The 22,449-nt window shown below is 46.1% G+C and overlaps 1 protein-coding gene across 6 annotated transcripts in view; it reads right to left on the bottom strand.

The window, feature by feature from the left end:
• HIPK2 (homeodomain interacting protein kinase 2) overlaps positions 1 to 22,449 on the bottom strand; it is a 133,793-nt gene that overhangs the window by 23,762 nt on the left and 87,582 nt on the right. For 3 of the 6 annotated variants that reach the window (XM_009288365.1, XM_009288364.2, XM_019474405.1), the window contains exons 3-9: positions 11,470 to 11,593; positions 9,243 to 9,362; positions 8,425 to 8,511; positions 7,130 to 7,314; positions 4,697 to 4,756; positions 3,152 to 3,314; positions 81 to 300 (exon numbers count right to left, since the gene is read on the bottom strand). In XM_009288365.1, coding sequence (XP_009286640.1) covers positions 81 to 300; positions 3,152 to 3,314; positions 4,697 to 4,756; positions 7,130 to 7,314; positions 8,425 to 8,511; positions 9,243 to 9,362; positions 11,470 to 11,593 — 959 coding nt within the window. The remainder of the gene's footprint in view (positions 1 to 80; positions 301 to 3,151; positions 3,315 to 4,696; positions 4,757 to 7,129; positions 7,315 to 8,424; positions 8,512 to 9,242; positions 9,363 to 11,469; positions 11,594 to 22,449) is intronic. The other 3 variants (XM_009288367.2, XM_009288368.2, XM_019474406.1) reach the window with 3 other exon arrangements.

The following is a 22,449-nucleotide window of genomic DNA, read 5'->3' on the forward strand; positions in this document are numbered from 1 at the left end:
TTGTTTCCACCAAGAGCTAGATGAAACAGCAGCGGGGAAGGAGCAGCAACTGGCCAAGACTTAGTGAGGCTGTTACTTACCTTGGAAGCCTGGTGGGCAGACAATGAGAGCTTGCTGGAAGGGGTCGGGCCGGGCACAGATCTGCGCTGTTCCTGTCTGCAGGGGCATGCTCCGCTGGGCCACCGCAGCCATGGACGCCGCTGAGGGCTGGTAGAGTGCAGATTGGTAATTTAGTATGGAGACCTCGGGGTTGGCTAAGGAAATAGTGGCACTGGAGGAGGTGGGAGCCAGGTTGGTGGTCTAAAGGAATGACGGGAATTAAACAAAAACAAACAAAAAATGAGGGAGATGGGTACGTTGGAAGAAGCAAAATCCAAAAATAAAATAAAAAAGTAAAATAGTGTAAGATAAAGTAAAAAAAAAAAAAAAAAAAGCAAACCTGTATCGCATGGTCTTTCACAATGCTACGCTATTGCTAATTAAGCCAGACAAAACAAGCAAAATTCTGAACTCTATTTCCAAACTAATCTTTTCATCAGCAAGCGTTCTCAGATGTGTCTAATGAAGGAAAGAATTAAACAAAAACAAACAAAAAATGAGGGAGATGGGTACGTTGGAAGAAGCAAAATCCAAAAATAAAATAAAAAAGTAAAATAGTGTAAGATAAAGTAAAAAAAAAAAAAAAAAACAGCAAACCGAAACCAAACAAGGGGTAGAACAGGACATTGAGGAGCACAGAGGCAAGGGCAGCGACGCGGAAAGGAGCACGATCTGCCTGAGTAACTGCAGCTGTACCATGCCATGGGACCTCTGACCATGCAGCGCTGCTGTGTACTGCTTGGACACATAGCGCGTTCTCCAAAGCAGAACTGTAGCCCCATTTATTGCCCAACTGGCTCTGATTTGCAGCATACAGAAGATGGGTTCAGAAAATGCTACTATCCCCAAATCACGTTGTTCTTTCATCATAGCTCTAGAAGATCACATTTCTTAGGTAAAAGAAACTCAGCACCTCCATGCCCTGTGAAGCCTCATCCTGAGAGGGGAGACTCATTCCAGCCTTTCTTCTACCTTTTATCTAAGACGGCACATGCCCCTTGAATTATGTTTTGAATTTGAAGGAATCAGAAGGCATAACAGGAGGTAATAATAGTATTTTCAAAGAAGTCCAAACTTCACTTGGCTTGACTTTAAAATCTGTCAGAGCAGAAACTCCAGCATGGGATGTTGCAAAGCCACAAAAATCAGCCCAGTGTTCTGCAAAATACCTAGAAATCTTAGGGTGATTTGTTTTTTATTTGGACTGAGTCTGTAACAGTTGCAGACAAACAACTCCTAAACAGCTCTGCCACTGCTCTATAAAAATATGCCCTTAACATTCATGTCTAGGCGACTAGGCTTCACCAGACCAGAGCCCACCTTTCCCCTCCACCCAAACGCACCAGCATCGCTGCTGGAGATAGGCGAGACAACACTTTCTCATGGTGAACAAATGAACCGAGGATGAGGCTTTGATCAAGGCTGCAGGAGGCAGCAGGCTCAGCATTTTGCACTGCCCTGGTTGCCACCGGGCCTGGGAAGGGTACCCATGCTGCACTGCCACAGCCACAACCACAGCTGCAAGGGATGCGATGGCAAAAAATTTCTTCCTCCTCCTCCTCCCCCCTCTCTGTGCAGAGGCAGAGAAGTGCAATCTGTTCCCCTGTGCAACAGACCGAGCAGCAACCACGACAGCTCCCACACTCCTAATCTCAGGAGTCATAACGGGAAGGAGGCAATCCCCAGGTATTTTGCAGAGATAGGGAGCACCAGAGAGCCAAGATGAGCGGTATGTTGAAGAGAACAGTGAAAGGTTTAGAGCTTGTTCAAATTAAAACACCCTTCCTGGAAATGTTTCTACCACTTATTCTAGGAACACTGGAGATACCGGTTCTACTCACGACACACACCCCTTATGAGAATTCAGAGATTACCACAGACCTTCCCAGCCAACAACCAATCTTAACATCAAGTGAGTTGTGAGGAAACGAAAGCAAGTCTGCATTTCCTACTAGCAACTGTGGTACAAATGTTCTCTCTGCCCTGCAGCTGCGGCCTAGGGGAGCATGTAGCATGTTTCTTTAGTCAGCATCTCAGAAACAGCCAAGAAAGGGAACCAGTGTTTGTAACTAATACCCTATAGCACCAAGCCATGACCTATCTCTGTCTGCATCTGCTTAATGAATTGTTCCAAAAGACCTCCTGTGATCACATGTATCGAGAACTGAGTCATGAAGTCTGGTTTTCTGAGTGCTACAGGAACACCCTGTACATCTACACAGACTCCTTTAGCTCCCTTGTTTTCCAAGCACCATTTCTGCAACGCCACCTGCAATCTCTAGAGTGAATCTTGAGCAGCCTGTTCCCAACAGGCTTAAAAGACGGTAGCTATTTCTTGAGCTTCAGTCTCCTACAGTGCTGTCCCTGGAGAGTTTCCTTTCACTGTTGTAATACAGTACCGCAGTAAACAACTTAGCCTGCTAGTCACACAAAATTTGTCATCCCAGCACCCCCCAACACTGGGGCACATAAAACTAATACAAGAGTCCAAAGCATGATTGCAAAGCCAGAGCCCACCAATGTAGAGTGCAATGTGTTCGGAGTAGGGGTACGAGCACAGGGTCCCCACATCAACTGTGGCACCTGGAGTAAAACCAATGAGAGATAAGAATAAACATTACCACTAAACTCTTCCTTCCTGTTGATGGGTTACAGTGCTGTGTCTGTTATAGAAGGGTTTAAATTCTTTTAACTTCCATTCGAAGAAGTGCTGTAAGATCACAAATACTTCTGCGTGACCCAGGGAGCACAGTCCTGCTTGCTGCATTAAGGGACTAATGAGCTTTTCCCCATAGCAACTTCCCAAGTAAGCAGGATTTATCACCCCCAACAACAACATGAACAATAAGGGCAACATTTCACTGTCGCACAAAATGTCACAAGATTACCACTTGCCTGAAGGAAAGAGAATGAGGAAGAGCGGAGGAAAGAGAGTAAAAAAGTACCATCTTTTTGCAGGCATGTTAAATGGGATGCTACTTTGCTTCTCATCTTCTAGACCCTACTGACGCAAACATTTCAAGCAGTGGCTGCTTCTGATCGATGCCCTTACCTGGTTGTGGACTGTGTTCAGCTGGTTGTTAAAAGTCATGGTCAAGTTGGTCGATGTGCTCGGGGCCACATGGGTGATGAATGGCGTCTTGCTCTGGTTCACTGTGTCATACATATTCACCCGCCGCTTGCAAATCTCCATGTTCTGGAAGCAGGACTTGACACTGTAAGGAAAGGGGGGACAAGGAAGAGACAGAAAATCAACCAACTGACCAACACAGGTAACAGTTCATCACAGTGGCCCTGCATTAGGTCTCAACGGCAGGCTTGGCACTTTCTAGGCTCATAAAGCCCTTTGATATTTTATGCAGGTCTCTCTTAACCAGTGAGAGTCAGATTAACCCTGTACTGAAGAAGGCCAAATGGGTGTCAAGATGAGAGCGGCTGTTCTGGGACTCTTGGGTGTCCCCATGGGTCTGAGTGCTGCGATGTAAGCCACAAAAAGCAAGCAAATTGGTTGCTCTTTAGGTGGCAGGGCAAGAAATACAAAGTGGCTATTTTAAAAGAGTGAAAGAGACTGAGAGCAAGAAAGAAAGATAGATACTGTTTTTTTCTGATGATTGAGCCTGAGAGGAAAAGCCAACTCATGCTTTCTGCCTCAGTGTAAGCCTAAAGGTAGTTTTACAAGTCTTTCGCAAGGAAGAATTTTACTGTTCTTGGTCACTGAGACCCCTGAAAAATCTTACTTGTTCTTTTTAAAAAGTAGGTCACTGAGAGATGAGTCCAGCCAAGCAGTTAAAACATTGCCCCTGTCTGGCTAAACACTTCTGCAGATGCTTATCTTAAAGCACATGAGCTGTCCTCTTGCAGTCAATGGGACGATTCATATCGCAAAAGGTTATGCCGAATTAGATTCATCAACGCCCCAAGGGAATCAGGTTCTAAGGTTATCTCAGACTGCGAATTGGATCTCTGGGGGGAAAGATTACACAGACTTCCTCTACACAGACTTTCCTTTAAACGTTATTGATATAGCAATGGAAATTTTGAGAAGTATCGTATTTTGTATCCCCAGTAAAGGAGATGAAATACTCTCTGCATTGCTAGAGCACTCTAGGTGTCTGGTACATGAAACTGCCAGTATTTCATTTTTATAATTGGCATACCAAAGCATACAGAGGTTTAAAAGATAACAACATAGCGATCTTGTGCAAAACTGTATTTTTAATAAAATCTTGTTTTTCAAGGTCTAAAAACCAATACAGGTTTTCCACAATTCTTCACAATAATTGTTTTTACAAATGTGACCTCAGAGTCTGAAACACAACTCAAAAAAGTATGAAGGCATTTATTTTATTTCCATTATCCCAACCCAGAAAAATAGAAAATCCAAGCAGTGAAAATCAGCTGTAGCTGTAAAAAATCAGCTGTATGCATAATTTATTTTGTAATGATCTAAGCTGTTAGAGGTAGGGGAAGTAAACACATAATCACATAATTTTTAAGAAACAAAATGTCCCTTCAAAAGAAACAAGCTCATATGATCCCTAGGGTTGGTCAGGAAGAGGACCTAGATCTTTTTATCCCTATCTTGTCTCTTACTCACATGGTCATCTTTCTTCTCTTACAGGTAATATCTTGATAACTGGATCTGTGCCATAAACACCTGCAGACAAGACAGGCTCAGGACACTGTGCATAGCTGCGCATTATGTGCATTCATTTAAAGAACTGTAAAATACCTGTAAGTTGCAGAACATTCACAAAAATCAAACATGTTTATCAAATTAATATAGAAGACTATTGGGATTGCCTTTTTCCAGTCAGGTATGAATATAATTCTCCCTCCAAAAAGCAGAAAGCACTGGAAAGAGTATATATTCTGTACATGGTAAACTCTGTGTGTTACCAAACAGTTTTATATAACAAGGTATAATCTCTACTAATGTAATACTGTGTTCTCTGTCTTTACTTTAAAAAAAAGGAAAAAAAAGAAGGCAGGGACAGAGCAAAACAGGACAGAAAGACTAAGGAGTACCTAACAATTTAAGAGCCGGGCAGTTAAATACGTGAAACGGAGCTAAACTTGCTCTGCTGTTTGCTTGGAAGTAAGCAGAACAGCCCCTCTCAGGCTGCTCAAACTTGCAGCCTCTCTGTAGCATGCTACAGCAGAGATTCCTTCCAGAAGCTACATCTTCCATATATTTTCACTTTCTCTGTTGCCTGATTTACTTTCAAGGGAGATTACAACTCCCTGCATCTCTCGAGGCTTTGAAGTTTCTATTCTCAAAACCACAGGCAATCACAGACAAAAATTTTCATCAACCTGCCATGCTGGTTACAGCTTATTGCTCTTTTTACCAATCACCACTTCCAATGTGGAGGGGCGGCATGGGGTTACACACCCGGCTGGCACAGCATTTAGCATTCAGAGACCTGATGCTGAATTTTTTTATTCAGGTAAAATTCTCACTGCTATTGGCCCCGATGATATTTTCAACTTTTCTGGGGCTTTGCCTGAGCAGCCACAAGTGAGCACTTCAAAAATGAAGATGCGATTATGGTCTGTTGCATTAGCAGAAAGATTTCTGATGGCAATACAATATGCCGCAAATCTCTCCTATCTTACACAATTGGTTGTTGCACAGTAAGAAGGACTGCTGCAAATTAAAAGACTTTAGTATATGATGCTAATACTGTCAGAAAATGCTATCACTTTCTTTATTCATGAACGTTTTTATATGAAATTTACTTTCTCTCTGTTTAGCACAACAATCTCCCATCTTGTTTTCATTACGTTTATCACTTACTATTCACTTATAGGTAACAATGCTCAAAGATGTCTGTGCAGGGTAAGTCTGGGTCTACACAGATCGTGCACCCACTACCTTCTGGTAAGCAGCTGCTCTTATCTTGTGATAAATGTAACAAAAAGGCAGCTACAGCTCCTTCACAGAGGGAAAACCACCTTAAATGAACTTGAAATACTGCAAGTAAGAGCACACATACGGGCAGGAGAGGTGACACAGTAACCTGTTGCTCTGCAGCACCCACACAAACATACTCTATGGCTTTTTAAGCAGTCCCCTTTATTTTTGTACCTGAGCTCCTCACAGCCTTTAAACACCCATGAACATGGCACCCAATGAAGTACAGTGCTGTGCTGGTAACTGTTCTCCCAACGAGGCGAGGGGACAGTCTGCAAAAGCACCTTGAACTGCGAAGTGCTGTAGAGCAGGATGTTCAAAGCTAGGTGTCCTGAAGGCTTTGGAAAACTCCCACTACGTGTCTGCCTTCACTTGCACCTGAGAAGCCTGCCTCTACGTGAACTGCCCAGGGGACAAGAGCAATGTGCTGGGCGCAGGTTTCCTGCGCTTCAGGCTGCTGCGCTCCGTGACGCAGCCTTAGGAGAAAGGGGAGTCAGGCTTGAAGGCATGACACTTCTTCACATCTCCATCGGGCAGTGGAGTCCATCTCCATTCCACAAATGTGTCAGCTGAGGTCAGAGCGTGGTGTTTAAGGTTACATAGGCAGGCAACAACAAAGCCGAAAACTGAACTGCTTGTTCTGTTGCCTGTGCCTGTAAACCAGCCTGCTGCAGAAAAAGCTCTTCCCTTAAAAAGCAAACAGCCCCAAATTGACACCTCCAAGATGGGAGGGTTCTGGGAGGAAGGGTTGGCTTCCCACTGCAGATAAGGTTGATTACTGCAGTAACAATCAGGACTATGTTACTTTGAGATATACCGATACTTTCAGCACTAATTGCATAATTTCTTCTGCATTTTAATGCAAACATATGTAATTATTGAATATTTACATAATGAATGTAGCACACTCTGCAGTGTTTTAAATGCCAAGCACCTACAACACAATTCTTGCAACCTTAAGAGTTGGCAATCCTCTTTTTTTAACCAGAAAAAGATTAAAACTTAAGGCTTAAGCATCTTAATAATGCCCCTCAGACACATTTGGTCTCTACCACAACCCACTCTCCTCTTCACCCCTCAATTCAAAACCCAAGGGAAACAAAAGCCACGTACTGTGTGCTGTGAGGGAAATCGAGCAAGTGTGTCATGGTGACAAAAGGGTGGTTCAGAGTTTCAATGGGTGTTATTCTCTTATCTGCATCTATCGTCAACATCTTCTTTAACAGATCTATAAACTCCCGCCGGTCCGCCTTTTCCACCAACATATCACTTCCTTCCAAATCCGTTGTCATGTTCACCTAAAGGAGAAAGGACAAGGGTGAGTGCTAAAGGGAAAGAGCAGATGGTCAGGTCTCCAGCAAACTGTGTTTACTCCTCGTTGGAACACATGCCCTGCAAGCCTCCCTGTCGAAAGGGGTAGTTGCTGAAGTCACACGGCAGACTCTGCGGTGGCTAGTCATCTGGCTTGTGCATGTCAGATCCCCAGACAGACTGTTAAGTGTTCAGCTCGCTTGGGTCAATGGCTAATGAAACACTTAGTCACCCTCCACTGAAGATGAACAGCTTCCATGTGGTAGCAGGCAAGTCCTGATAATCAGTATATTTATCATAAAAAGGACTGTGCTATCAGATACTTAACTATGTGTCCTGTGAGCAAAAAATATATAAAATAAATAAAAATTGTCAGTAGGTTTATGAGAAACATCCCATTCATGTATCAGGTGCCAGGAAAAAAAACCCCGTTGTTATTTCATCCATTTATACAGTCTCCCCTGATCTCAGTCCTCCATTTCTGTATGTTTGCTTGTGAATGCTACAATGTCCAGACTTTGCTAGCATAAACTCCAGGTTTGTGGTAGCGTTGTGCGCTAGTGTTGTGCCAGTTCTGTGCACTAGTTTGTTTGCTAGCACAAACTCCAGTCGCGGGAGTGGTTATGCTGGAATTAACTTTCACAATCACATGGAATTGACACAGTGAATAAGTATTCCCCGTTCCCCCAGATAGCCACGTTTTACAGACAGCACGCTCTTCTGCGGCCTTGGTGATTATTTCCAATGTCACCGTTTTACAAATGGAAATATTAAAGCACAGAGAAGAAGTGGCTTGCCAGTGGTCACACAGAGGAGCACTGGAGAGACAAGAGAAAACGCGGAATTTCGACACTCAGAGGTGTGACTTAGCCATTTTCCAAGGCTGCTTTACTACAGCACATTGAGCCCACATGCCCCTATGTGCAGTTTCCCCTACAAAGCAGCACATAATGAGCTGATCTGGTAGGCATAATCCTGGTATTTCTCAGGAGCGGGCACAAGAATAGGATACACAGAGAAATCATGTAGTTCCCCTTTGTTAGCATTGCCCAAAAGCATGTGAGGCAGTCTTGCTGGTTACTCACCAATGCTCTTACCTGTGCCATATCATCCAAACAGTTGAAAATATACTTTCTTGCTTCCTTCGACTTAATCCCCGTCTCTGCCTCATGATCATCTGGTGTCTGCTCAAAACAGGAGACAGGCATTGACCAGAACTGCTCTGCAATCAGCTGCAGGTTATGTGCCACCTCCAGCTTGTGCCTTATCCTGCCCTCATCAGAGACCACTGTGTCTCTCTTGCCTGACCAGATAACATTTACGCTATCTCCGCTATGGCTATGACAGCTTGTGTGTCACAAAGTGATTGATCTCTTCTTTTTCACTTCAGAGGATCCTCCCAACTACGGTGGGAGTCCCAAAGGACTCTTACACCCACCCCAGTGTGAGGCTTAGCATCCCATCCTTACAGCCAGAAGCCCACTGACATCTCTCCTTGGGACTGAATGCAGCCGAACACACTGGTACAAGAGACTCAGGGCTCACTTGCATTACTAGAGGTTTTGATTGTCAGAATTAAAATGCTTTCTTCCCCCCCCTCCCCGCGCCAATGTGTTAGATATTAGAGCAAAATCTGCCCAGGGCATGTTTCATAGAAACTACACATCAATTCATTGACTACTAAGAGGGAGATTTCCAGGTCAATTCTGGACTTAAATTTCCCACAAAGCAATGCCAAGCAGGTGGGCTAAGGGCTGCAGACTTTGGGGATGGCGGTTTTACCTCAGGCTATACCCACCCCAATGTCTGTGCTGCATTGCAAAAAGCAGAGACCTAGGCTCTGAGGTGACCTGAACGTCTCCTCACTTCCAACCAACAACTGCAAGGTAAAAGAAACAAGGGAACGTCCTCCTACCTTCAGCCTCCACAAAGGATACGGTGAGTCTGTATCCCTGTTGAAAAACCTCGTAGTCTTTGTCCCTGCACTTAACAAATACTCTGCTGGTAAGCCCTGCGTCTGTGAAATATAGCGAATCTGTAAGAGAAGGATGAGAGGTCACTGTTCATCCTGTGAAGATCTCTGGAGGTCTTCCTTGAAGGAGGGCAGGAGGCATTTAAAACAATAGAACAAAGAAAGAAAGAGAAAATGTAGCACATAGTTAGACTTCACCAAAAAAAACCCCAGTGCAAGGAATGAGAGGAAAGAGAATTCCCGTACGGCATCCCTCCATTTATCACGTACATCACTGGAAACTCACCCTTATGGTACGTTCCCACAAAGCCTACGGATAAAGGGAGGAAAGTCCCTAGGTTTTAGAGGTCAAAGAAGATGACCCACACAGAGATTTCAATGGGGTGTTTCACTGCTTTGCACTTTTTTATGTCACGCTCTCCTCTCCAGGAGGCAATTTCAACAATTTGATATTTGCGCTTTAACTTTTGTTGTTTTTACCCCCAGCTGAGTGCACAGCCTTTCCTAGGAGAAGTTTGAAGTTCAAAACGGAGGACTATGAAGTGACTATCTTTGAACTTAGATGAAATATACACTCAAACGAACTGACACCCTCATGGTATGTAAAGTACTTCATCTCTATTGCCTACATGACTTCATTTGTTATTTGGGTTACTTCCATGAGTATGACCTCGCTGGCACTCACACAGCTAAAAGATGCTACACATGTGTTTCCAGGATCTCAGACTTTAATTTATTTATTCAGAGAAAGGGTCTGTGATTACACAATTAGAGTCCAATCTCACTCATGCCTGGGGTGCCACGCGAAACCTTAACTTTGGCATCTCCCGACTCTTGAATGTTTCACTTTGCACAGTTGCTGCAAACTCTGCAAAACTACTAAAAATAGTCATCTACTCTAGAAAATTCTAGGGAAGAATGGAAAGCGCTTTCGAGAGAAGAGACAGAGAGGAGTAAAAATAAATAAATAAATAAAGGCATAAAAAGCAACTGTGGTTTCAAAGACTTCCAAGCACTCAGGACCCGGTTCACTGAGCATGGTTTGCTTGGCTCTGCAGCTCCTTAGGTCCATCAGAGCTCATGTACCTGAGAAGCACCAGGATCCTGCCTTGCAGCCCAGCGCCAGCGCTGCAGGGCAACTCGGGCTGCAGCGAGGGGCCAGGGTCAGCTCCTACCCCTTTCCCAGCTCCCCAGGAGCCCTCACCGTACTTCACCAGAGGAAACTTTGTGCTGGGCAGTTAACTTGTGTGTTTTATGGCTTTTGGGGTGCGGCAGGGAGGAGAAAGAAATCTACTCTTCATGCTTGGTATGTGATTTTCAAATGCTTGTAAGTTTTTCAGCTACGTCTGATTTCCTTTGGAGTCACTAATGGCCCTGCTCTTCACTGCAGGTTATTTCCCCTGCCAAATTTCACCTTTAAAGCTCTGACTAAAAAAATACTAGTTACAAAAGAAGAGTCAAAGAAACATTTTCGTATATGAAAAACTTATTTATTACCCTGCTTTTTTTTTTTTTTTTAATTTTCTAAAAGAAAAAAGACCCTTTTCAGGCCGCATTTGCAGACAGCTAAGATCACCCTGAAGAAGACTATGGGAATGGAAAGTGTTCTGCAGCCCTGGCTCTAGCAGCTGCCGCGCTATCAGTTTTAGGAGTACAAAAGGAGTGTAAAAGCCTATAGGGAGAGAAGTACGACAGCTTATATTAACTGGAAACCTACACTACTGTGAATGTTCTCCTTCTTGTCATTGCTTTTAATATGCACCCTCATAAAAGGGGTTATGAAACGCAGCAGAGTTCGTGCAGTTTCTTCTAACAAATAAACCTTTATTCAACAGTTGCTGTTACAGCAGAGAAAGGGTGCCTGCTCTGCTCAGTGAGGAGAGACATGTACAGAGCTCTCCAGTCAATGGCAGCGTTGAGTTTTGATTGAGATTTCACTTAGGCAGTCGGGTCTTAAAAGCCAGCGTACCAAACAGCACACTGGTTACCTACAATAAATACCCCAGGTGGATAATGAAAAAGTTGACTTGGGGGGGGTAAGAATCACATATCCCCTATCAGCAAAACAGAAAAAGTTGGCATCTGTTCACTCTGACAAGAGAAGAGAAAAAAACTCCAACTCACGAACATCCATGCTCGTACCAGCATCCAGGGCAATATCCGTACCCACCTGATCGTACTCTGAAGCTCCCGGGTACAACGGCCAGCCCAAGAACAGCTCTGCAATGACACATCCCAACGACCACATATCGATTGCTTCACAAAACGGTAAACCGAGGATGATTTCAGGGGCTCTGCAAAGGAAGAGGTTAGAAAACATCAGCAAGAGGAGCAGATCCGCTCGGCTGGCGTAGGGAGGCCCGCGCAGAGCGCGATGCTCACAAAGCTGCCTGCTGCCAACAAGTGTCATTGCTCCTACAGAGCTGAGGGCCCCACTGGCCACCAGCAAAGTGTCTGCTAACCAAGCATGAGTGGGTGAATATTTATCCTTGCAGATGAGTCCTCTGGCAGCATTTCACCAAGAGACAGTCCTACATTTCGCAGCAGTTTGCAAAGGAGAGAACTACCATTATTTTCATTCGGCAGGTAGGAAAATGGAGCACAAAATGAACCTCGTGTGTTCAAGGCCACCTAATTAAGGCCCCCACTCAAGGCTCTCGGGCCCAGCGTGCTGTCCTATGGAGGAACCGTGTGGACTCCCTGCAGTGAAGCATCCTCCATTCATGCAGCTCATCGAGCTTCACAAACAGCCAGACATTAAATAATCATTACAGGACTGGTATAAAAGGATTACTGACTTTTTAAACAAATGGATGTAACCATAAAACACAGAAATAACGTAATTAGATCTATTAGACCTAAGCCTTTTCCTCAGGAGGAAGTAGCCAAGAAGCCTTCACTTCCCAGCCTGTCCTAGGTGCCTGATTAGATTTCCTCTTCCCTTCCAGCCCGAACAGCCAAAATGCGGCGGCACTCTCGCTATGCATTTACTGCTGGCTTCAGGAGGTGGCCACTGAGGCACCTCTGCTCAGTGAGTTTCGGTGTTAGCCCTGCTGAGGAAGGAGAGGACAAGGTAAAAGCTTTGCTTCAGCTCTCCAGGAGCATCCCCAGCTGGGGCATGGAGGAGACGCCCAAATAAGCAAGACCAGTCTCAGCTCAGACTTCCACAGGACCTTAAGGTGAGGGTCATTTCACCTTTCAGCCAGGTAGAAGCTGATGTCAAATCTTAGCTAGGTACCGTGCAGACCGTGCAGTCAATGGAGAGGCACCCCCCTCCCCTGGGGGGATTTGTCCCACTGTCTTGGGACAATTTGAATCTTTCTTCGCTGAGGCTAGACAAGCTCCCTAAACTCCAGTGGCCAAGGTGAGACAAGATGAATCCTCCCCTTAGCGCCCCAAATGTTTTGTGTTTCAAAAGCACCTTCTATGTGGAAGAATCAAAAGTATCTTACAAATACTGAAAACCTTATACAAAACCCACCTCCATACACAAACACCTTCCTTACCTTCCCTACCTCAGCCCAGACTTCCACATGCAGTTGAGTGCCATAGTTCCTATTTTACACAGGGATCACCTAAGGCTTCTCTCCTGCTCTTCTTGCAGATCTTGCAACACTTTCTTCTAAAGCCCCAGCTTCTGGAGTCAGGTGATGTACAACAGAAAGAAAAACTTACTTTCCCATACTCCTCTAACTATTAAAAAAAAAAAAAGGGCAAAAAAAAAAAGGCAGAAGAAAGAAACATGCATTGCTTTTAAAACTTTCATAATTTTAAAATAGCCTTGGGATTTCTCGGGCCATGATGCGTATTTTGGGAATGCCTGGGGTTGACTATTGAACAAATCAAGTGCCACCATCCAGACCTGGAAATAGGGCCCATGGTTCCCAGTTTCCCATCTGTCATCAGGATAAGATCTGACACTAGTGAGATCATACGAAGGATTACCAATTGCAGTGGAAAATATTATGTTTTAATCACGCCATTATACAGTCATGTGAAGACAAGTCTTTAGCCAAGAAACCAAGCAAAATGGGTAATTTTTTCCAAGGAAACAAGCAAAGGCCCTGTAGCAAGAATCCATGCCCCATCTTCAGTCCACAAACTTCCCCAATTTTGGGCTGACTGGTAATGATAAAAGCCTAAAACTATCTGTTCTCAAACCAGCAACACAGAATGTACAAATTACGGGAAATTCTGGGATTTTAAGGCTAGGACGCTTTGTGCCATTCCCAAAGAAAACATGCCAGAAACTTAAAAAGTGGCTACCCTTAGCCCTTCTGGCTTCATCTGCGCTTGTTGTTCTCATACCCCACTGTTCTTTAGCCTATTGTGACAAACTTTTTATTCTAACACCAATCTCTCCTTAGGAACAAGGAGTTAATTTTCCTCCTTTCCCCCCCCATTCCGTCATCCCTGCACACTACTCGACACCTAGACAAAATGCAGAGAGAAAAAGACAGCTATGGTGACCTGAATCTCATTACTATGTAAATCCTGCATTCAAAGCCATCTGCCTCTCCCTGTCTGCCTTCCACTTTGTGAACGAAATGTCCCTGGTCACTAATGAGAGCTCAGCCACGCATTGCCTGAACTTCAAATCCCTCCCACCAGCTCAAGTGGAAGGAGCGGAGGGGTGGACTATCGGTGGGATATTCCCAACGCGATATCGTGTAGAAACCTCCCTGTTCATAAAAATCACTTGCACTGCTGTCATATGCAGCACACGCCTCCTCCCCTCTCTCCCCACACTTATGCTGCCAACACTTCCAGACCCCTGCAAGAAGGGATGACCTAGAATTTGAGATTCCAAAATTTCTAATTTTTTTCTCGTGAGTCTTTGGCTGTCCAGTAGGTTTTCCTTAAAGCTCCAGCTTCTGGAGCGCAGCACTTAGAGAATTTCTTTTTCACACACAAAAGAAGTTTTACACCTCCACTGTTGGGAAGGAAAGCACAAAACCAGTGTCCTTACCATTTAGACAAATAAAAGGCAACTAAATGGAATGTCATTCATTATATTAAACCAGACCTATTGTTGTAGGGAGGGGAGTTGGTGAGATAGTTTTATTTTATTTTACCTTGAAAACTTGTATTTGTGTTACTCAATCAAGCCTAAACATTAGTTGCAATCTTTGCCCATTCAGCCCCAAATAGATGATAATTTTGGAACAGCAATGAGAATCCCTGCGAGAGTGGGGCCAGATTGAAGTGATATGGTGCCCTATGTACACCACAGCCAGCATTCGCTGCGGCTTTCTCCCAGCCCTGCCTTTGCATTGTGACTGCAATTTTTCCATGGAGAGGGAGTGGCCCTAAGACAAAAAGACCTCGTTAACTTAATTAAGCAGTCATTAAGACACCAAAAGAACGACAGGTATAGGACACCACACAGGTTTCCAGATTTTCAGCTAGCAGACACCTCCTGTTTGCCATGCGTAAGAGAGAGCTGGAGTCACCTCAGGAGGAGCAATGGCCTGCCTGCCTGCTGGTACTCTCTGCTAATGGCCAACACCAAGCGTTTTGGTGAAGGATGCTACGAGTTCTGTAATGAAACAACTCGTCCACTGATAAAATGCCTTCCAAACCCCTATCGGGTGGAAATTGTTCTGTATGCTCAGTTATGGATGCATAGATCCTTCTGCACATAGACCTTTACCTAACATGTGGAACTCCTCTCTTTCTTAACATAAACATGTCAATTTTTTAAGACAAGGTGAGATCTTGACTTCAATCACATCTTGTGGCATGGAGTTCCACAGGCAACCTTCTGCTTTCAATAGCATCTTAACTCAGTTGTTTAAAGCCTGATTTTCCTTCATCAGGTTTAAATTTGTCACCTCTCACTTCATGTTCACATGGATTGGCCTAGAGGTGAAGACAGAAGCGCTTGAATCACCTTTCTTTTAGCACAAGCTATTTTTATCTCTCTGCCCTGTTCTCCCTTGTTCGCAGCAGCTTCTGGTTTCTCAGTGTTCCAACCCATGGATGTTTCAATCCACTTCCACCACCTGGCCCTACAACTCCTCTTCCTGACATGACTGCTTGGAGACAGGCTGAACAGACCTACAAACAGTTAAACACGAGGATATTCCCCAAACTTATTTTACATTATTTGCAGAATCGTTTTGCGTTCCAGTCTTCCCTGAGCCTAATATTTTGTTTGCTTTTGGAGTGACACGAGGCATTTCAGCAGATGTTTTATCTGGGAGATCCTCTGAGACACACAGTCCTTTCTCCAGAGGAGCTGCAGTTAATTTAGGACATAGAATTATGTAGAAATGGTTCGTTTTTCCTCTTCCAATGTTTACTGCCTTTCAGTACTGTACTGATCTGGCATAATGTTGTCTGTAATCTAGATCAAGGTCCCTTAAATGATCCTCACTCTTTTCTGCAGCCTAACCTAAGCAAGTCTGTGGTATCTGCACACTTAAGCACTTCACTGCTGGTCCACCACTTTTTACAGATAATTAATACATTAAAAAACTCTGGTCCTAAAATGTGCACGCAGTCCACCCCACAACTGACCCTTTTATTCCTAAAAGCACTCAGATTTAGCTCAGCTCTAAGAATGGTGTAATTCTCTTTTCCAAAGGGGAAGAAAACATTTCCACATCTTAGCCAGTTCTTCTGTGGGATTTCTCCATTCTGCAGCTGGTAACGCTATGCAACAGGGGGAAATGCCCTATTAAAGTGTGCACATCAGAGTATTGCAATTATAAATTGGAAGGATGATTCACATGGCAGCAGGTCCTCCCAGAACAGCACTGAAGTCTTCAGCAGATATCTCCATGGCTGTACAAGGAAGTGTTTTCCGTACCGATAATACTGCTTGTTTTAACACGGACTCACCAAACCTTTCGATTGTGGTGGGGATCTTGTCTGAAACCACGCAAAGGCAGCCCGTTGCCAGATACCTCGGTACGTGCAGGAATGTCCCCATTTACCACTCTCCACCAGTTTTTAGGCTGTGCATCTGCAACACCCTCAGCACAGTAATTCCAGCCTCTGGTATGAGACACACGGAGGGAAAACAGAAAACTTTGCCCTCGGGTCCTTCCTCTCCCGCAAGCTGCCTTTGACGTCTCCCAACAAAAGGCACTCCCCTTCTGTACGTGCAGGCACACCCTGCTCTACAGCTCACATAGATCTTGCCAGCATAGACCAAACATTTAGAAACCACTCGTCACCAACCTGGGAGAGACCAAACTCCCCCCCCAAGAGCCTGTATCTCCAAGAGAGAAGCAGCCAGCTCATCCCTGCTTCCCACATCTCCTACTCCTTTCCCAGACCAAATTATTCCCCTAGCCAACAAAGGGTGACCTGCTCTTTGGCTCAGCGTTGGGTCCGGCAAGTCCCCCATCACCTTGGAGCCCAGCTTGAACGTGCCCATGTATACCAGAGAGCTGCTGGCGCTGCGAGCTGGGGACTCAGGGTATGAGGGTCCCTGTGCTGGCAGCGCCCGCAGGTCCCCAGAGGCAGAAGTGCCATCTCATCATTTGCTTGCACCTCACATATGACCCCGTCCTGCTTTCAGGCCTGCTGCTGGCAGAGTATTTACTTTAGCAACCCTGCTTTGTGGCAGGGTAATTTCATTGTCTGGTGTTTCTGTCAGGAAAATTAATTACCAGTCTAGCTCACTGGCTTTTTCACCCACACATCACAGGACATTAAAAACAAATGCCAAAAAAATTCATTTCCACAGACTTGGATTCAGCGAGCTGGGCTCTTTCTGAATTTTAAAACTCCCCTGCAAACTGCCCTCCTCGGGGATAATTTACCACCTCTGGTAGGTCCCGTGGCTGAGCGTGATTGTCTCAGCAGAGTCCTTCATGGACAAGTATACGTATCAGACAAAAATATAACTCAAAACTTGATACTTGCTGGCACCTTGAGCAGAGAGTGTGCCTGCTTCTTGCCTTTGGGGTGACACTTCTAGAAGAAGGTTGTGGGCAGCTGCAGGCAGTGCAGACAGACAGACCTACAGTGATGCTGTCTGCTGTCAATATACACAGCTCCTGTCTTCTTCTACCTGTTAGTCTCACCTGCCAAAGCCTGAACTTCAGGAAAAGCAGCAGCTTTCACATCTCCGTCCAGAAAGCCCTGTGCAGAAGCAGAAAGGCAGGAGCCGAACCCCTCGGCCCGAGGGGGCATGCACTGACTGGCTGCATGCCCAGGGCTTGACCCCTCTCAGCATTTGTGCTCTCCCACACGCCGAGATACCTCCTGTGAGGAGGAACTGCATCCTTCATGTGTCTTACAAAGGGGCTTTTATTCATGTGATGGGTCTCCATCTTCCTCCCAGCTGAACACTTTCCTTGGCATCTTATGGACTCTTTCTCATACCTGCTCACTTGACCCTTTTGTATTTTATGGAGGTATCCACTTTTTATTGCCATATACTGTAGCATACAGAGTACCCTTAGCTTTTAGTTAATGGAGATGGAGACCATACAGTACCTTTTTTTGTCCCTCTGTACCTCTCAGACCCCAAATCACTTCTTAAGTGCAGGGCTGTAAAAGGAGACAGGCTCATATTCTGGGAGTAAAAGGTTATAGTTGCTATTTCCCTCGCCCCTCCACCTCTTCACTCGCACAGACACCTGGAAGGGATGCAGACATCTAATATGGATGACCCCCAGACTCAAGGCCTTCCTCCCTTCCGGGGCTGGGCAGTTGCAGACTTCCCACCTGTGAAAAAGCCTTCCATCAGGGCCAGAGCTTAACACCTACAGGCGCCGATGGCTCCTGCTTGCTCGCTCACTCCCTGCCCCATGCAGTGGGCAGGACAGCAGCTCCAGATCCCACCTGCGCTGGGCTCACCCTCATTGCTGGCCTCGCTGAGGGACCTCTGCATTTCTCCTGCATCCCTGAGCACTGGACTTTGCTCGGATGCTCAGCCAAAGCCCATACAGAAGTGGTGCAGCTCTGCAGACCATTCGCTAGGGCTTCAAGGACTGCCATGATCTCTGGACCATGTTGGGAAGCACCAATCCAGCAGAATCACAGCAAGGGACAGCCCTGAGAGTCAGGACTCATCCCAGGACATGCAGGCACACCATACCGTTCAGAATCCAGCATAAAGTTCAAAACCCAGAGAGTTTAGTCAACACAAGGATATTCATGAGGGAGGGAAAGAGCCATTAAGGAATGTCACCCAATCTATCAGAGTACACTGTTTACCCACAAAGATGTTTTGGTTTGAGTTGTAAGGAGGGACGGTACCTCTGAAGGGCGTACTACCACACTCCCTATTTCACAGGTCAAACACAGCTACACCTGGTTTCTGGAAAGGACCATGGATGTAGCCAGAGCCACCTCCCGGGCTGTCAAACCACCAGCACAACCACCACTAGAGGGTAGCTCCAACACTGCATAGCTCACATTGCCCTCACCCATCCCTCAAGATTAGTTTGCAACACATCAAAAAATATCTGTATCAGCTCAGAGGACTGGAAGCTGGATCCACTCAGCCTTCAGTGATCGTTTATGTTACAGGACATAAATATAAACTGGAAGCTGGTAACAAGTGAGGTACCGCAGGGGTTTATCCTGGGGCCGGTCTTGTTTAACATCTTTATCACTGACCCAGGGGAGGAGGCAGAGTGCACTCTCATTCAGTTTACGGGTGACGCCAAACTGCAGAAACCTGGTGATGTGCTTGAGGGCAGGGAGGCCACTCAGAGGGACCTGGACAGGCAGGAGGCATGGGCCAACGAGGACCTTCTGAAATGCAGCCAGGACAAATGCCAAGTCCTGCCCCTGGGACAGGTGAGCCCTGGTGACAATACCTGGAGAACCGCTTGGCGGGGAAGGCCATGAGCACCTTGACTTGGGGGGCAGTGGGCTGAAACAAGGCCCCTGGTAGCAGCTGGACCAACAGCCTCCCTGGAGCAGGGCCAGCAGACCAAAGAATGTGATGACACACCTCCAGCCACACTTGTGAGACCACATCTGGATACCACGTTCAGACTGGGGACCCCAGTGCATGGGCTAACTGGAGGAACCTCAGCGAGGGGAGACACAGCCATGGGGGACCTGACAGCAGCCTGCCCCCTTCTCCTCTACCATATGGAGAAGATGGTGCCAGGCTCTTCGCTCAGGTGGGCAGCAGGAGGTGGAGATGATAGACAAAGTGAAACAGGGGACGTTCCCACTTGGGACAGGGAAAACACCTCCACTGTGCCGATAAATGAACCACCAGCACAGGCTGCCCCAAGAGGCTGTGCAGTCGCTATCCTTGGAGGCTTTCAGGACCCGGCAAGACAAATTCCTGATCTTGATCTCATGGCTGACCCTATCTTGAGCAGCAGGTTGGGCTAAATGACCTTCCAAGGCCCCCTCCCACCTGAACTGCTCTGACTCTATATGGTACAGTAACTATACATTTGTCAATAGGAAGGTCACCACGATCCTCCTACATGCAGGCAAAACACTACGTAGCTGGGAGTGTTTCAGGGGGTATAGGTGCAAGTCCCAGGGTGTTTTTAGCAAGTGTACACACACAGTTCTTCTGTCTTTTAAAAACAGAGAGCAAGTTACACAAGAATTACTTCTGGACTTGATTGGCATAATTATCGAACAAGCCTCGGGAGCCTATCATTACTAAGGGTATTTAATAGCAAATAAATCATAGAAGCAGACTAAACTACCCGCCCCTTGACACTGCTCATGTTCCACCCGGGTGCTGACTGGGAAGGGTGAAAATACTTCAGAGGATGGTGTCAGAGGCTGACAGAGCTAGCCTGGACCCCGGGAAGTCACCCGCTCCCTCCCTCCCTGATATCGGGCCATCCATGCCTACGTCACTCCTGGCAAGCGTTCAGACAACTTGTCTTACAGACCTCCCATGGCGGAGCATCCATAAACTTCGCTGTGCCCCAAAGAACCTCACCCCTTGTAATTTTAAGGAATAATACAGCTGTGCATAGCTGACTTTATGTCATGCTTAATTACAACTTGTTGTCAATCTGGTGTCTATATAATACATATGGAAAAACATAACTTAATAGATCTCACTTGACTTTGCCTATACCCAGCTTTCTGCCAGGCTGCACCTCCCCCCTATCTTCACCCTGCCTTGGCCTCAACACATATTCAGTACCTACAACCTTGTCTCTTTTTCTCTCCTGCTTACCTCTGTCTCCTTTTCCTGTCTCATCTTTTCTGCTCTCCTCATGCACTTATTGTGGATGAAGAGAGAGGTGGACATCACGCACAGGAGAGCTGAAACTCCCTACCCCCAAGGAGGGGGTGCACACCACATGCCTGCAAACACAGCCCTGTGCTGCTATGGGGGCAAGCTGGGAAAACACAGGTTGCATGTACCCATCTTTAAAAATGAGGTTTCACACAGACGCTTACACACCAGGCACCCCAGTGAGATCCTGACGCTCGCTGCGACCGTCAGCACGAGGCTCTTGGGAAAAGCAATTTCCATGGGTTAATCCTGGAAGAGTTTCAAGCAAAGCGCACTAGCATAGTCCAAGCCCTTGCCATCACTATGCACCTTTCTTGGGATTAAGAAAGCCAGATTCAGCCATGAACAAAGCCTGGATTTAAATGGGGAGGGAGGGGTCCCTGCCGGGAGGCTCTGCACCACTGTTCTCCTATATACATTGCTATATGCAATATACATTCCATTTAGGTTAGGGCCTGAAAGAAAACCTCCTGCTTTCTTCAGCAAGAGCGTGCGAACAAATGACTGAAGCCCTGAGCTGGAGAAGGCAGCGCAGCTGTTTGTGGAAGCAAGACAAAAGATTTAGAAACAGTTGCTTTTTTCCCCCCTCTCCCATGTCAGGCTGTTTACAGAAACCAAGGGATGAAATTTTGCAGACAAAAACACTGAGAGCAGCCTGTCAGTCTCAGAGGGAGGGAGGGAGAGGGAGAGGAGTGTAGGCTTCTTTCAGGATTATGGATCATTGCTAAATTGCTCTATCAATTATTAAACCCATCACTCAAAGCGCAGTAACCAAAATACAGCAGATAAAGCCTTTCTCATCCACTCTCTACCAGCTGCTCTCCTCCTCCTAAAGCCAGAGGGGAATGAAAACTCCTGTAGTTTATATTTTATAAACATCATTTTCCCTGTGCCTTGAAAAGAAAAGCTTTTTCGGACAAGGTACAGTAGAACTGAGCCCGTGGCAGGAAGATATTAAAGCAGGACTCGCCCTTTCGATTAGCAGACCCAAGGAATAAAACAAAGTCTCTCCAATCAATATGATTTCTTAGCACCGACAGGTTAAAACATTTGCCTGTGGATAAGTGAAGAGGCAGGCCCCAGCCATCAATAGCCGTTAGCTGCCATTTGCCTTTGCCGCTGGGTGGATCTGATATCAACTGCAGGGTGGGTATGGTCCCAGGAAAGGACAGGACATGGCTAAGTGGCACGTGGCATTTGGTCTGGCCAGTGACTCTGTGGAGAGAGAAACTGCAAACACGCATCCAGGATGAGAGAGGAAGCCCTGGAGTGGGCCGTGCTGACAGGGAGCCACGCGTGGAGGAGGACCAGGACGTGACATCCAGCCGGAAAGGCTTCCACGTGGCTGCCGATGTCTGAATGGACATGAGTTTTTATCAGCACTATACGCACTTGCTGGAGGGTGCGGCTCCAGTTCAGCAAAACCCTTTACCATATGCATCACCTGAAGCAAATACGTGCCTGAGTCCCGGTGAGGGCACTGGATGCAGCTGAACTTAAGCATACATTTAAGTGCTTTGCTGAATCTGAATCCACTAGCAAGTCCTCATTGCACTTGAGCTGGAAATCTTAAGAGGCAAGAAAAGCTATTAAGCCCAATCATGGAGAAGAAAGCCAGGTCCTGGGTCAGCCAAGAGACATACTAAGCTTGTCCCAGCCAGAAGTGCATCTTTGTACATCCCTGGAGGAAGCCCTACTGGACTGATCACAATCACGCTCGTCTCTTCGGACTCAGAAAAGCAGGACTCCGTAAACTTCAGAAGAGGTGCACAACACTGAGCACCACGACCATCGCCCCGGGGGGTTGTCAGCTCTACGCTGACCCAGAAGTGCAAAAACATAGACGGGTGTGTGTGTGTGTGTGTGTGTGTGTGTGTGATGCAACAACAGTTACATTCAGCACAGCGTGACCTCTGGTTGTTCTCCGAAACAAAGGGTAATGCGGGGGGGGGGAGG

Source organism: Aptenodytes forsteri, unplaced genomic scaffold, assembly GCF_000699145.1.
Source record: "Aptenodytes forsteri isolate BGI_AS27 unplaced genomic scaffold, ASM69914v1 Scaffold56, whole genome shotgun sequence".
NCBI lineage: Eukaryota > Metazoa > Chordata > Aves > Sphenisciformes > Spheniscidae > Aptenodytes > Aptenodytes forsteri.